This window comes from Lolium rigidum, chromosome 2 (assembly GCF_022539505.1).
Source record: "Lolium rigidum isolate FL_2022 chromosome 2, APGP_CSIRO_Lrig_0.1, whole genome shotgun sequence".
Classification (NCBI taxonomy): Eukaryota; Viridiplantae; Streptophyta; class Magnoliopsida; order Poales; family Poaceae; genus Lolium; species Lolium rigidum.
Window position 1 is genome coordinate 110,910,203 of NC_061509.1, and position 11,165 is coordinate 110,921,367.

General features: G+C 48.4%; 1 protein-coding gene across 1 annotated transcript; it reads right to left on the reverse strand.

Annotated features, from left to right (window-relative positions):
• Window positions 1-5,927: 5,927 nt before the first annotated feature.
• On the reverse strand, window positions 5,928-8,109 carry LOC124687096 (basic leucine zipper 19-like). The gene is made up of 4 exons (XM_047220936.1): window positions 7,772-8,109; window positions 7,028-7,118; window positions 6,563-6,689; window positions 5,928-6,273 (listed from the first exon to the last, which is right to left on the reverse strand). Exons 1-4 carry the CDS (start codon window positions 8,107-8,109, stop codon window positions 6,119-6,121), a joined length of 711 nt encoding a protein of 236 aa, XP_047076892.1. The 3' UTR covers window positions 5,928-6,118.
• Between the last annotated feature and the right edge of the window lie 3,056 nt (window positions 8,110-11,165).

The window sequence follows — 11,165 nt, forward strand, 5'->3', positions numbered from 1 at the left end:
AATAGCGGGATCCGGAGATCCATAATGGCTCCCACATATTCAACGATGACTTCGGTGATCGAATGAACCATTCACATACGATACCAATTCCCTTTGTCACGCGATATTTTACTTGTCCGAGGTTTGATCATCGGTATCACTCTATACCTTGTTCAACCTCGTCTCTCGACAAGTACTCTTTACTCGTACTCGTGGCATGTGGTCTCTTATGAACTTATTCATATGCTTGCAAGACATTAGACGACATTCCACCGAGAGGGTCCGGAGTATATCTATCCGTCATCGGGATGGACAAATCCCACTCGTTGATCCATATGCCTCAACTCATACTTTCCGGATACTTAATCCCACCTTTATAACCACCCATTTACGCAGTGACGTTTGATGTAATCAAAGTACCTTTCTGGTATAAGTGATTTACATGATCTCATGGTCATAAGGACTAGGTAACTATGTATCGAAAGGTTATAGCAAATAAGTTAATGACGTGATCTTATGCTACGCTTAATTGGGTGTGTCCATTACATCATTCATACAATGATATAACCTTGTTATTAATAACATCCAATGTTCATGATTATGAAACTAATCATCCATTAATCAACAAGCTAGTTTAAGAGGCATACTAGGGACTCTTTGTTGTTTACATATCACACATGTATCAATGTTTCGGTTAATACAATTATAGCATGGTATGTAAACATTATCATAAACACAAAGATATATTATAATAACCATTTTATTATTGCTTCTTGGGCATATCTCCAACACAACGCACACACACCCTCTCACGGTCGTGACACTTGTGCAATGCTTCGCAACGCTCAGAAAGCCACTCTCAATAGAATAGGTACGCAAAGGAAGAAAGGGGCTACAAGGAGTAGGGGAGGCAAGTTATACCTATTGACGTTAGGCGGTGTCAAGCACACGAACTTGCGATGATGGTGATGACGATGGTGTCAAAGATGCGCCGGAATCCGGGGTGCCGATGCCGTTGTCGCGGTGTTGATATAGGCGCGGAAGCGGTTCTCACGGACCAAAGGCACTCCAAAACGGAAACCGGACAAATTAAGTCAATGCCCGAAAAGTTGGGTCGAAACGAGCGGTCAAAAGTTGGGCTCCAAAAATCGTCAAAAATTAGAGATGGGCGATGTGGAGTATTTGGGAGATGCTGTTAAAATTTGGAGTCAAACGAGCTCGGAAAGTTGTCAAAATTTGGGGCAAAAAGTGGAATCAAAATTGGCGAAGCTTCGGTCAAAGTTGCAAAATCCGGTTGGCGACCGGTTTGGCCGGATCCTGGGCCGGACATCCGGCGTGCGACCCGGTTGGCGCCCGATCCGAGCTGATTTCAACCGGGTGGGCCGGTGTGCCGTCCGGTCGGCCGAGCTGATTTTGCGCGAAGTGAGAGAATTGGAAAGATTTGACGGCGTAGACTCGGGATTAGCTAGATGGAGCTGCGTGGAGATTGAAATTAGCGTAGAGCAGGGAGGTGGTGCTGATGCGTGCACGTAGAGGAGCTGCAGCTAGCTGGAGCGTGGCGTTTGATGCGGGCCGCGCGGGCATGCGGGAGCAGGATCGAGGCGCCCTGGTGGTGCAGCGTGGAGGAAGCAGGGCGAGCGGCGGCAGGGGCGTGCGGACGGCAGCGGCGGGTCAACGCCCAAGGTCGGCCGCGTGGGGAAGAAGTTGGCCGGAGCCTGAGCGATGGTGGGCTTGCTGCCGTGCGGGCGCGGTTGGCCTGAGGCCAAGCTGGGCAGGCGAGCGCTGCGTGGTGGAGCTGCTCGTGTCCCTGCGAGAGGAGGGCGAGGCGGCTGGCGCGCTTGGTGGAGAGCAGGCGGTTGCGCGCTCCTGGCCTGGGACGGATTGGTGGGCGAGCGGCCCCAGCAAGCGGAGGCCGGGCCGGTGGTGGCTGATGCGGCCTGGCGAGACGCAGCTCTGCCTGGGTGAGCGGGAGCTGTGGAGGCGGGGCGTGCCCTGCGGCGGTGGGCGGCGCGTGGAGGCGCTCTAGGCGAGCGGCCGTAGGCAGCTGGTGGCTTGGAGCAGCGCAGGGCAGGGTGGTTGGCTTGGCCGACGAGCGACGACGGCGTGGTCAACACGCAGGAGCAGATGGAGTTCGTCCACGAACGAACACACGAAGAACAGCTCGAAAATAGCCTCACAAATCCTCAAATTTCTCACGGAATACACGGAATTAGAGCACGAAAATTGGGGGATTGATAGATCAGCACTAGTAACACCAGATCTGTGGACCAAAACCACAAAAAACGCAATAAATTCGTAGATCAAATTTCGAGCTATTTTTTGGGGCAATTTTTTGGGAAATTTTTTGGGCGAAATTGGAGAGATTCGAGGGTCAAATTCATGGCAACATGTGCTCTGATACCATATGATGCGGCCTAAGGCCACGTGGGTTGCCCGATCTCACGAATTGACCGAGGGAAAGACGGGGGAGAGGAAGAACACGGCGAAGAACACGATGAACACAAGCGAACGCACGCAACACAACCCGATATAATTTCGGTTTACTCCCGATAGCCCGAACCACTATTTCGATAGAATCTCTCAAGGGAGAGACACGCGGTAGAATCCCCGAGAGGAAGATCGGTATACGATCGGTGGAATCACACGAGTGAGAGACCGGTGGTAGAATCACAAGTGTGAGAGACTAATCATATAAGGAGTGCCTTGATACAATAGATTTGATAATCTAAGGAGGGGGTTTCCCTAATCCCAAAGGGATGGTGGAGGCATAAGCCTAGGTTCTCTCAAGTTCAACTCTAACCTAATGAAGGGGGAGGTGGGGGCCTATATGTAGGGAGCCACTAAGGAGGGGTAGTTTAGGCATACAAATAGCATAGAGGGAGGTTACATGGGCTAGGCCCAAGTGTTGGAAGTGCATGGGGAGGGCGGATTGTCCGGCCTTGATGGGGTGGACAATCCGGCCCGGAGGTGATGCTTCATGCGACTTCTTCTTCTTGGCGACCTCGGACGCATCTTCTTCCTTCTTCTCTTCTATGCCTCCGTGACCTCGGCCTTGAGTGTGGTTCTTGACGCGCATGACGAAGCGTAGACCGTAGGTCGGGCTACATCAGGATCCCTCTGCCAGCAGCTAGAGACAGTGTGGCCAGACCTGCCACAGTAGGGGCAGGGAGGTACTGTGACACCACAAGGCTGCTGAGGCTGACTCTGACCCTGGACTGGAGGAGTTGAGAGTATCGGCGGTGCTGGAGACCGCAACGAAGCCGACGGCATAGGAGGTCCACGAGCAGACGGCACAGGAGGGCCACGAGCAACAAGTACAGAGGGAACCACAAGAAGACCAGCACCACGAAGACGAGTCTCCTCAGCACGAAGCTCAGCCAATACCTCAGAGAGCGGAACACGACCACGGGCAAGCAGCTGCGCACGGCACGGCTCAAACTCCTTACGGAGCCGCGACAAGAACTCAAAAACGCACTGAAACTCCAGATCCGCGCGCACGGTCGGACGAGCAGGGACAGGTGGCACACACAGCCGTACGAAGAGAATCAAGCCGACGCCAAATAGCAGCACTCTGAGTGTAGAACTCATCAATAGTAGAATCACCCTGCTGAAGGGCATGCTCCTGGCGGACCACAAACAGGTAAAGAGCATCCCCAGACGGCTGGTAGCGCTGACGAAGAAAAGCCCACTGAGCATCAGCGGTGGGAAGAACCATGAACTCAGCAGCATACTGAGGCAGAACACTGGCGGTGAGAACAACAACAGCACGAGCATCCTCATCTATCCACTGAGTGTAGTCAGTCAGATCCAGCCGGTACGTCGCAACAACAGTAGAATGCTCCTGGACCTTCCGGTCATAATCAGCCGGAGCAGATATCATCGACACTCTTGGCTGCATCCTTGACCGCCCGAGTAGCATCGGGGGCAAGGGCAACGGGCGTCGGTGCAACGAGCACCGTAGGAGCAACGGGGCGCGGCGGACAGGAGACCTCGCCAGAAAGCACACCCCAAAGACGAAGACCGCGCATGTGGACGCGCATGAAGGCAACGAAATCAGGATAATTCGCGCCATCAAAAATCACCAGGCAGCGAGGAATCGCAACATAGCCCGACGAGGAAGACATATCAACACTCTTTCTTTTTTTTTTTCTTTTCGGAAGCAAAACGGATCGGGAATCAACCTATCGAAACCGTCCCGCAGGACGACGGCAGAGACGAGGGCCGGACGGGGCGCGGCGGAGACCCAGGCGGGTGGGCGACCAGGGCCGGACGGGGCAGCGGCCGGCGGCGGAAGGAGGGCGGCGGCTGGCGGCGGCTGGCGGCGGACTGCAGGCGACGGAGGCGGCGCGTGACGGAGAGACCGGGAAGAAGAGCCGGCCGGGAAGAAGAGGAGCCGGCCGGGGCGGACGGGGACGCGTCGGCCGGAGACGGGAAGAGCCGGGGGAGGAGGACCGGCGGCCGGAGGAGAGAGACGGCCGGAACAAGCTTCAATGATAGCCATACGTACTAGAGGAGGAGGAGGAGGACCATTTTTTGCTCTGATACCATGTTAGGACAATATGCTTGTTCTATTACCAGGGGGGCCAAAGGCCACAATATATACTACATGTACAGACGCAAATATGCAGGAAGCCCCCTAACATATGGGGAAACTACAATATACAGATGAAAAAAGGAAGTTTGACAACTCTTGGAGGTAAAAATCATAAGACCCAGTCAAAGCCCTTTTGCTTCACCCAATCATTTTGGTAAGAAAAATAGGACAAGTCTTGGAGGTTGTGGTAGATTACAAGAAACAAAATGCAGTTAGATTTTTTTTTCCTAGCCCATTATTGAAGAGGCGATTAGTTACACGAATTGCATGGAGCTGCTGTTTTCTCCGAATTGGACCTTGGTCAGGTTATCATTAAATCAGGATGAATGAACATGACATCCCAAAAACATCATTTAGTACATACTCAAGGCATTATGAATATCATATTATGCCTTTTTTTAATTGTCTACTAGCACATTTCAGTCCTTGACCATTTTGTTCCCTACCTAAGGAAATTTATGTTGAAGTATTAATATATTGCCTAACCTCTTTCCATCAGTTCAGCTGATTGTGATGCCTAGTTCATCTATTATATATGGTATTAGAGCCAAGAGTTCTTTAGTTCAAGATCTTATTCAGGCAGTATTAAAGAAAAGACAAAAAACAAAAAAATACGGCCTACATCAAACCCACGTCTAAAGACTACAATAGTGTAGACGTCTATATGGTATGAGAGGCAAGAAGTCTCGAGTAAAAGACCATGCTCACGTAGTATTAGAAAATATTATGCGGCCTACATCGAACCCACGTGAGAGGTTTGGACTTATACTGGTGTTATTTGATTATATTTTAGTAGTATATCACAAAAATATCTTGGAGAAACAGAACATCCAGAAGCCCTAAGGAATAACCCAAAAAGGAAACTAAGACACTAACAAGCAAGAAATGACAATAGTAATCACAATTTTGTCGACATATGTGAGAAATGGAAAAAAAACACATGAACAAATTGGCCAAGAACATAATGCTTTTAGATGCATCATGCGTGCAAGTGTCGTTCCCAGTAATTGGAACCCGAGAAACAGCGAGGTATTTTTTTGACTTAGAATTAATCAAACAAAAAACAAGAAGTGTAAAAATAGTGGACAAGGACAGAGAACTGGAAGACAAACATGCACGCTAGGACTGCTTATTCATGCACATTAGGACATACTAGGGGCAGGCAGGAGCAAAGCGTAGTTGCGCCCGCTCCATGCCCACCCTTTCCACCTCTTGCTCCTGCATTCATACTCATGCACACTCCTGCAGTTACTGCTGTATCCCGTGCCAGTTTGCAAAAACCGCACTATGACACTACTACAAAAATGCAAGAAACTATCTCGAGAACATCTTCTTTACCAACACAAATGTCCAAACAATACATCCACAGAAAACTCCCATCCCAGCACAATTTTCGCTGGGGTGAGCAAACCACATACAAAGTAAACAATGAACGTATCGAACTGCACAAATAATCTAATAACAGTCATGTCTTTCGACACGATGAATCAGCAAAAGAAAAAGAAAAATCACCACAAAAAGCTGCTTGCGCCACGACACGCCTCGCTATCGCATCGCTGCTCCCTCGCACACGAGGAGCTCTTGCTTGGCCTGCATTGAAGCAGATGTGGCGATGTCGGCACCGCCTGTGGCCTTGATCTGCTGCTGGTGGTACAGCTGCCGTAGCCTCTCGATCTCCTCCTTGAGCGCCTCTTGATGAGCTGTATTGCATGTTTCGGATGAGTTTAAGCAAATAGCCTCAATGGTACACTTAACTAGAGAGATAATCAAAAAGTTGTTTTGAGGAATCTTTAGTTTCCTTGTTAAGGAGTAACTTTGGTTCGCATAAAAAACTGTATGCAAGTAGAATTGTGCATTTTCTTTGAATTGACCAAAGTGTTCAGTTTGCTGGTTGGTGGGTCAAACTGGATACGGCATCAGAGATTCAGAGCTCATATCTGCTGTAGAGAAATGAAGAAAGTAGCCAAGATGGACAGGAAGGAAGGATACCATCTTTGAAGATCTTGTCTTGTGCGAGGGCGGCAATTCTTTGCCTGAGATGGCTGTTGCCGACGGTCAGTAATGACCGCTGGTGATCCAGGAAGGCCACACGAGGAGACAGTGCTGAAACCTCCATCTGCACGAAGTAAACCACCAGTCAAAAATTGGGTTCTCAGTTGGTAAGTCTCTCCTTTTGTTGTTTCTGAACTGCCTCAAGTAATAGCAAATACTCTGCTCTTCAAGAATTCCATTGATAGTTGATTCTTCACACATAAAAATTAGGGACTAATTGTGTGGATTGAGTATTGACAGACATGGTGAGGAAATTGACAACATCTATTTGGACAGACATAAGTGGAGAAGTATACACAATTCAGTGTATGCAAGACAACTTTGGTGTCTCCCTTTATATCTTTTTGTAGTATTTCGTTGTGGTTGTGGTCTGTGTGAACGAAAGAGAAATGAAGTGATCACCTGAAGACCGGTGACGCTGCGTTCAAGCTCAGAGATGTAGTGCAACTTCCGAACTCTTGACCTCTGGGCTGACTGCCTGTTCGCCAAAATTCTGAAAACCCAACCAATTTGCTATTAGATTCCTGGTGTTTGGTAGTATATTCAGGTTACTTGTACTTACAGTATCATAATAAGGCGCATTTCAGTAAGCTTTTGACAACAGAGCATACTCATTTGAGAATTATTCAGACCTCTTCTGAAATTACAGATGCAGATTTACAAATGTTTGCTTATTTTGTCTCTGAGGGGTCAGATGTGAAATAGTCTACCCTACATTTATGTGCTCTCTGTCACTTTAGGAGTTGTGCTTCGGAAAAAATGTCATCTTGTAAGCATTTACAGTAAATTTTCCCAGTTTTAAACAAAATCGACTTTTAACTGTTACCCTGCGAGTCCCTGATAGCTGTATGCAGGGTTGTAGATTTGAACAACTACTCGTGATTCAGGAACACCCTAAGTACATTGTTTTTCCAAGGAAAAAAAATTCTGATTTAGTGAAAACTTACTAGTAGTAGAAAATAATTGGCTCTAGAGAAATACAGGAAAAATGTACTACTACATAGCCGCTGTATTAGGATATTTCGGCAACCAAATCGATGTACAATGTTCAGTGATAGCATAATTTTGTTTTTAGTACAGTGCTGTTTTTTACCCTAGTAAAAAAAGGAACAAGATTTATTAACTCTTGTAGCAAATGTGACTGACCTCTTAACCCTCTTGGGGTCGCCGAAGCCGTCCGGGGCGCGCGCGCCGGCGGTCCCCTCCTCCGCGTCCCCCGTGTCCATGAAGCCCCCGCCGTCGGACGACACGGCCGGCGCATCGACGTCCGAGAACATGGACATGAGCTGCTCGTCGTCGAGCCTGTCGAAGTCAGCGCCGCCGCTGAGAACGTCGTCCATCGGGACGGCCTCGAGGAACGCCGCCGAGTCGCTGGCCGAGCGGCGGTGCGCGCCCCGCCTGGCGGCCGCGAACCCCAGGAAGTCGCCGGCCGACGACCAGTCCTGCCCCGCCGCGCTCGGCGCCCTCGGCGGCAGGTGCGCCATTTCTTGCGCTACTGTGTTCTCCTCCTCCTGCTCCCCGCTACAAGCTAGCACTACGCTGCTATAGATGCGCTATAGATGTATGTGTATCGGTGCTACAAGTGTAGAGAGAGAGTGTAGGCGGGGAGATGCTCGTATATATCGTGCAAGTGTGTAGGTGCACATCACATGCACGGTGGGGGCAGTGTGGATGCATGCTATAAGTTGGTGATTTGATGGCCATTATTTGGGGCATCATGCTGCATGTGTTTAGGACTACTGCACATCAATCAGATTAGATCCAAGAGATATGGTAGTTAGCTTGTGCTAGCAGTACGTTCATGACAATAATTTCACTTGGTAATGTCAATGCCACATAAAGTCACCAACTTTGCTACTACATACAAATGGTTTGTTGATTGTATTTCATGATAAGAAATGAGATGGCATTTCACTGCAGAGTATCATAGAGTCGTAACTGGCCATGTTAAGGGTGTCATTTAACTATACTCTCTGATGAGTGAGTTAGTTAGTTAGAGATGTCTGAAAATTTTAAAAAGGGATAAAGGCAGCAGCAGCTGGGTAGGAACAAGGATGGAGGTCACATGATGGGCGGAAAGGAGACAGCTAGCAACAGCTAAGTGAGAGAGTGCTACTCACTGTAGATCGGAGATGAGTTTTATATATTCTTCTCTAGTTAATCATGGAGTTGCAGTGCAGGGAGGAGAAGTTATCCCTGCTTGTGGATTTCAGGATTCAGCTGGCAGCGGCAGCAGGCTGGGCCAGCAGTTCAACCACGTGCTGCCCGCTGTGGCCCAGAGAGAGTTGATGCTGTTCCCCTTCCGTCTCGGTGCCAATCTGCCATTCCCTGCACTTCAAATTAGGCATCGATTTTACATTCTTGACTAGATCCAGTTTCTGTTAGGTCAGTGCATCTTGCGTTAATATGGGTCTTTTCTGCCTTTTCTTTCCACATATAGATCCAGCGGCAGGACTAAACTGGAGCGAGGTAACCTTTTTCATCAACGACACGAGGTGGAATGTGTCAGAGCTTGTTGCCGTGCCAACACTCAGCACAGTATCGTTAAACATGTATGAGGAAATTTGCACAAACAAGTGAGGGCATCTCTGCTCTGATCCTCTCAAACTAGAAAAAATAATGTGCCCGATTGGATTCTTTGGGTGGCCGTCCACACAGACATGCGCACACCTCTCTCCCTGTAGGATATCTCCAGCGGGCCAATCTAAAACACCAATTCAAATCGTCCCTTTCTGTCTATCTGAGTCGACCAATAGTGGTGTATGTCCGGCCTGTCAGGGTAGCACGCACAACGGCGCGACCCATTCGGTCCGCACTTGCTTAGGCCAGACCCGACCAATTTTGCCATTGCCTTTCAAATAGTAATTTTGCAAATAACGTAATTCAAATTATACAAAAGTAATATTGTTTAAACAAAAATAGTTCACAATCACACACCACATAGTTTTACAAATAAGGCAACTTAAACTGAATATCTAAACAGACTAGCCTGGTTAGTTTCCCACATAAGTCTACATGTGATTAATCAAATCGGCTTGAAGACAATCATGGGTGGTCTGATCCCGCAACAAATTATGCATATGCAAGAAGTATTTCCAAGATGCTGCCCTAGTCTGTGGTTCAACCAACTCACCCTGGAATTTCAGTCACCACATAGATGTTGTCATCTCGCTCATCATGAACGATCATGTTGTTCATGATGACACATGTTGTCATCACCTCCCACATTATATCGGCGCTCCATGTTCTGGCACGGTGCCGAACAATTCCCCAACGTGATTGCAACACGTCAAATGCCCGCTATACATCCTTTCGAGCTACCTCTTACTCTTTTGCGAACCTCTTGCATTTTTCATCCTCGGGTTTACGGATTGTCTTCACCAAGGTTGCCCACGAAGGGTAAATGCTATCAGCTAGATAATAACTCTTGTCATAAGAATGGCCATTTATCTCATAAGAAACCTGAGTAGCATTGCCTTTTGCAAGCCTAGCAAACAACGGGGATCACTGAAGGATGTTGATATCATTGTTGGATCCTACCATGCTAAAGAAGGAGTGTCAGATCCAGAGATCTTCCGACACAATTGCCTCCAATAATACCGTGCACCCCTCCTTATGCCCTTTGAATTCCCCTTGCTAACCAAATGGACAGTTCTTCTACTGTCAATGCATGCAATCTATGCTTCCTAGCATACCAGAAAACCCCCTCTTTTATTTGATGGGCAAGAGGCGGGTAGTGTCTTTGGTGGTCGGCTCTCTTAGATAAACTTCGCCAAACACCGCAATAGCAACGCTGCAAAACCTGTACATGACCTCAATGCATGTGGACTCGCTCATGCACTAGTAGTCATCAACAAGATCACCACTCAGTACGCAAGCTGGCGAACGACAGCCAAACATTTTTGGTACGATGAAAAGCCAACCTTACGGCTGGTAGCATCGAGCTTGGCATCGAAGTAGTCATCATATGTCCTCACGCCATGAAGATTATCAAAAAAAAAAACTTTCTGGCCATCCGATATCGATACTGGCGACGGAATGTCTTCGCATCGTAAATCGGATTGGAATGGTGAAAAGTCTCACATAAGGCCAGTGTGTCCACCAACTCGATCTCGGTCTTCGTTGGCCTTAAGCTTCACCGAAGACCCACCTATGCGCTTTGGCAGCAGATAATGGTCGTGCGCCATGCTTGTAGCGGTGAACAAGAGTTCGGTCTCACTGTCGAACTCCTCGTCTAACGATGATTCGATGACATTCTTGTAGAAAAACTTGATTGCCTTGCTACTCATCTGCACAAAATAATGAAATTTGATCACTTCAATGTCTATGCCCACACCGGTGCAACAGAAGAGAAGAAACTTGGACGTGATTCATACCTTGAACTCACTCTGGCGACTGTACGAGAATGTTATTGTGAGTGCACCGCCGAGCGAGCCAGCCAAACTTGCTCTGCAGAAGATTTGCTGCTATGCCCGGTGGCGTGATGGAGGACAGTGTGCAGGCAACTCCAGCAACACGCGAGGTCTGTGTCCTTCACAGA

Bases quoted from the DNA above. Each gene is read 5' to 3' on its own strand.
- LOC124687096 (XM_047220936.1), bottom strand. From the start codon at position 8,109: ATGGCGCACCTGCCGCCGAGGGCGCCGAGCGCGGCGGGGCAGGACTGG. The intron at 6,690-7,027 runs GTGATCACTTCA...TACTTCGTGCAG, and splicing joins GCAGCGTCACCGGTCTTCAG to ATGGAGGTTTCAGCACTGTC. The intron at 6,274-6,562 runs GTATCCTTCCTT...CATGCAATACAG, and splicing joins AGACAAGATCTTCAAAGATG to CTCATCAAGAGGCGCTCAAG.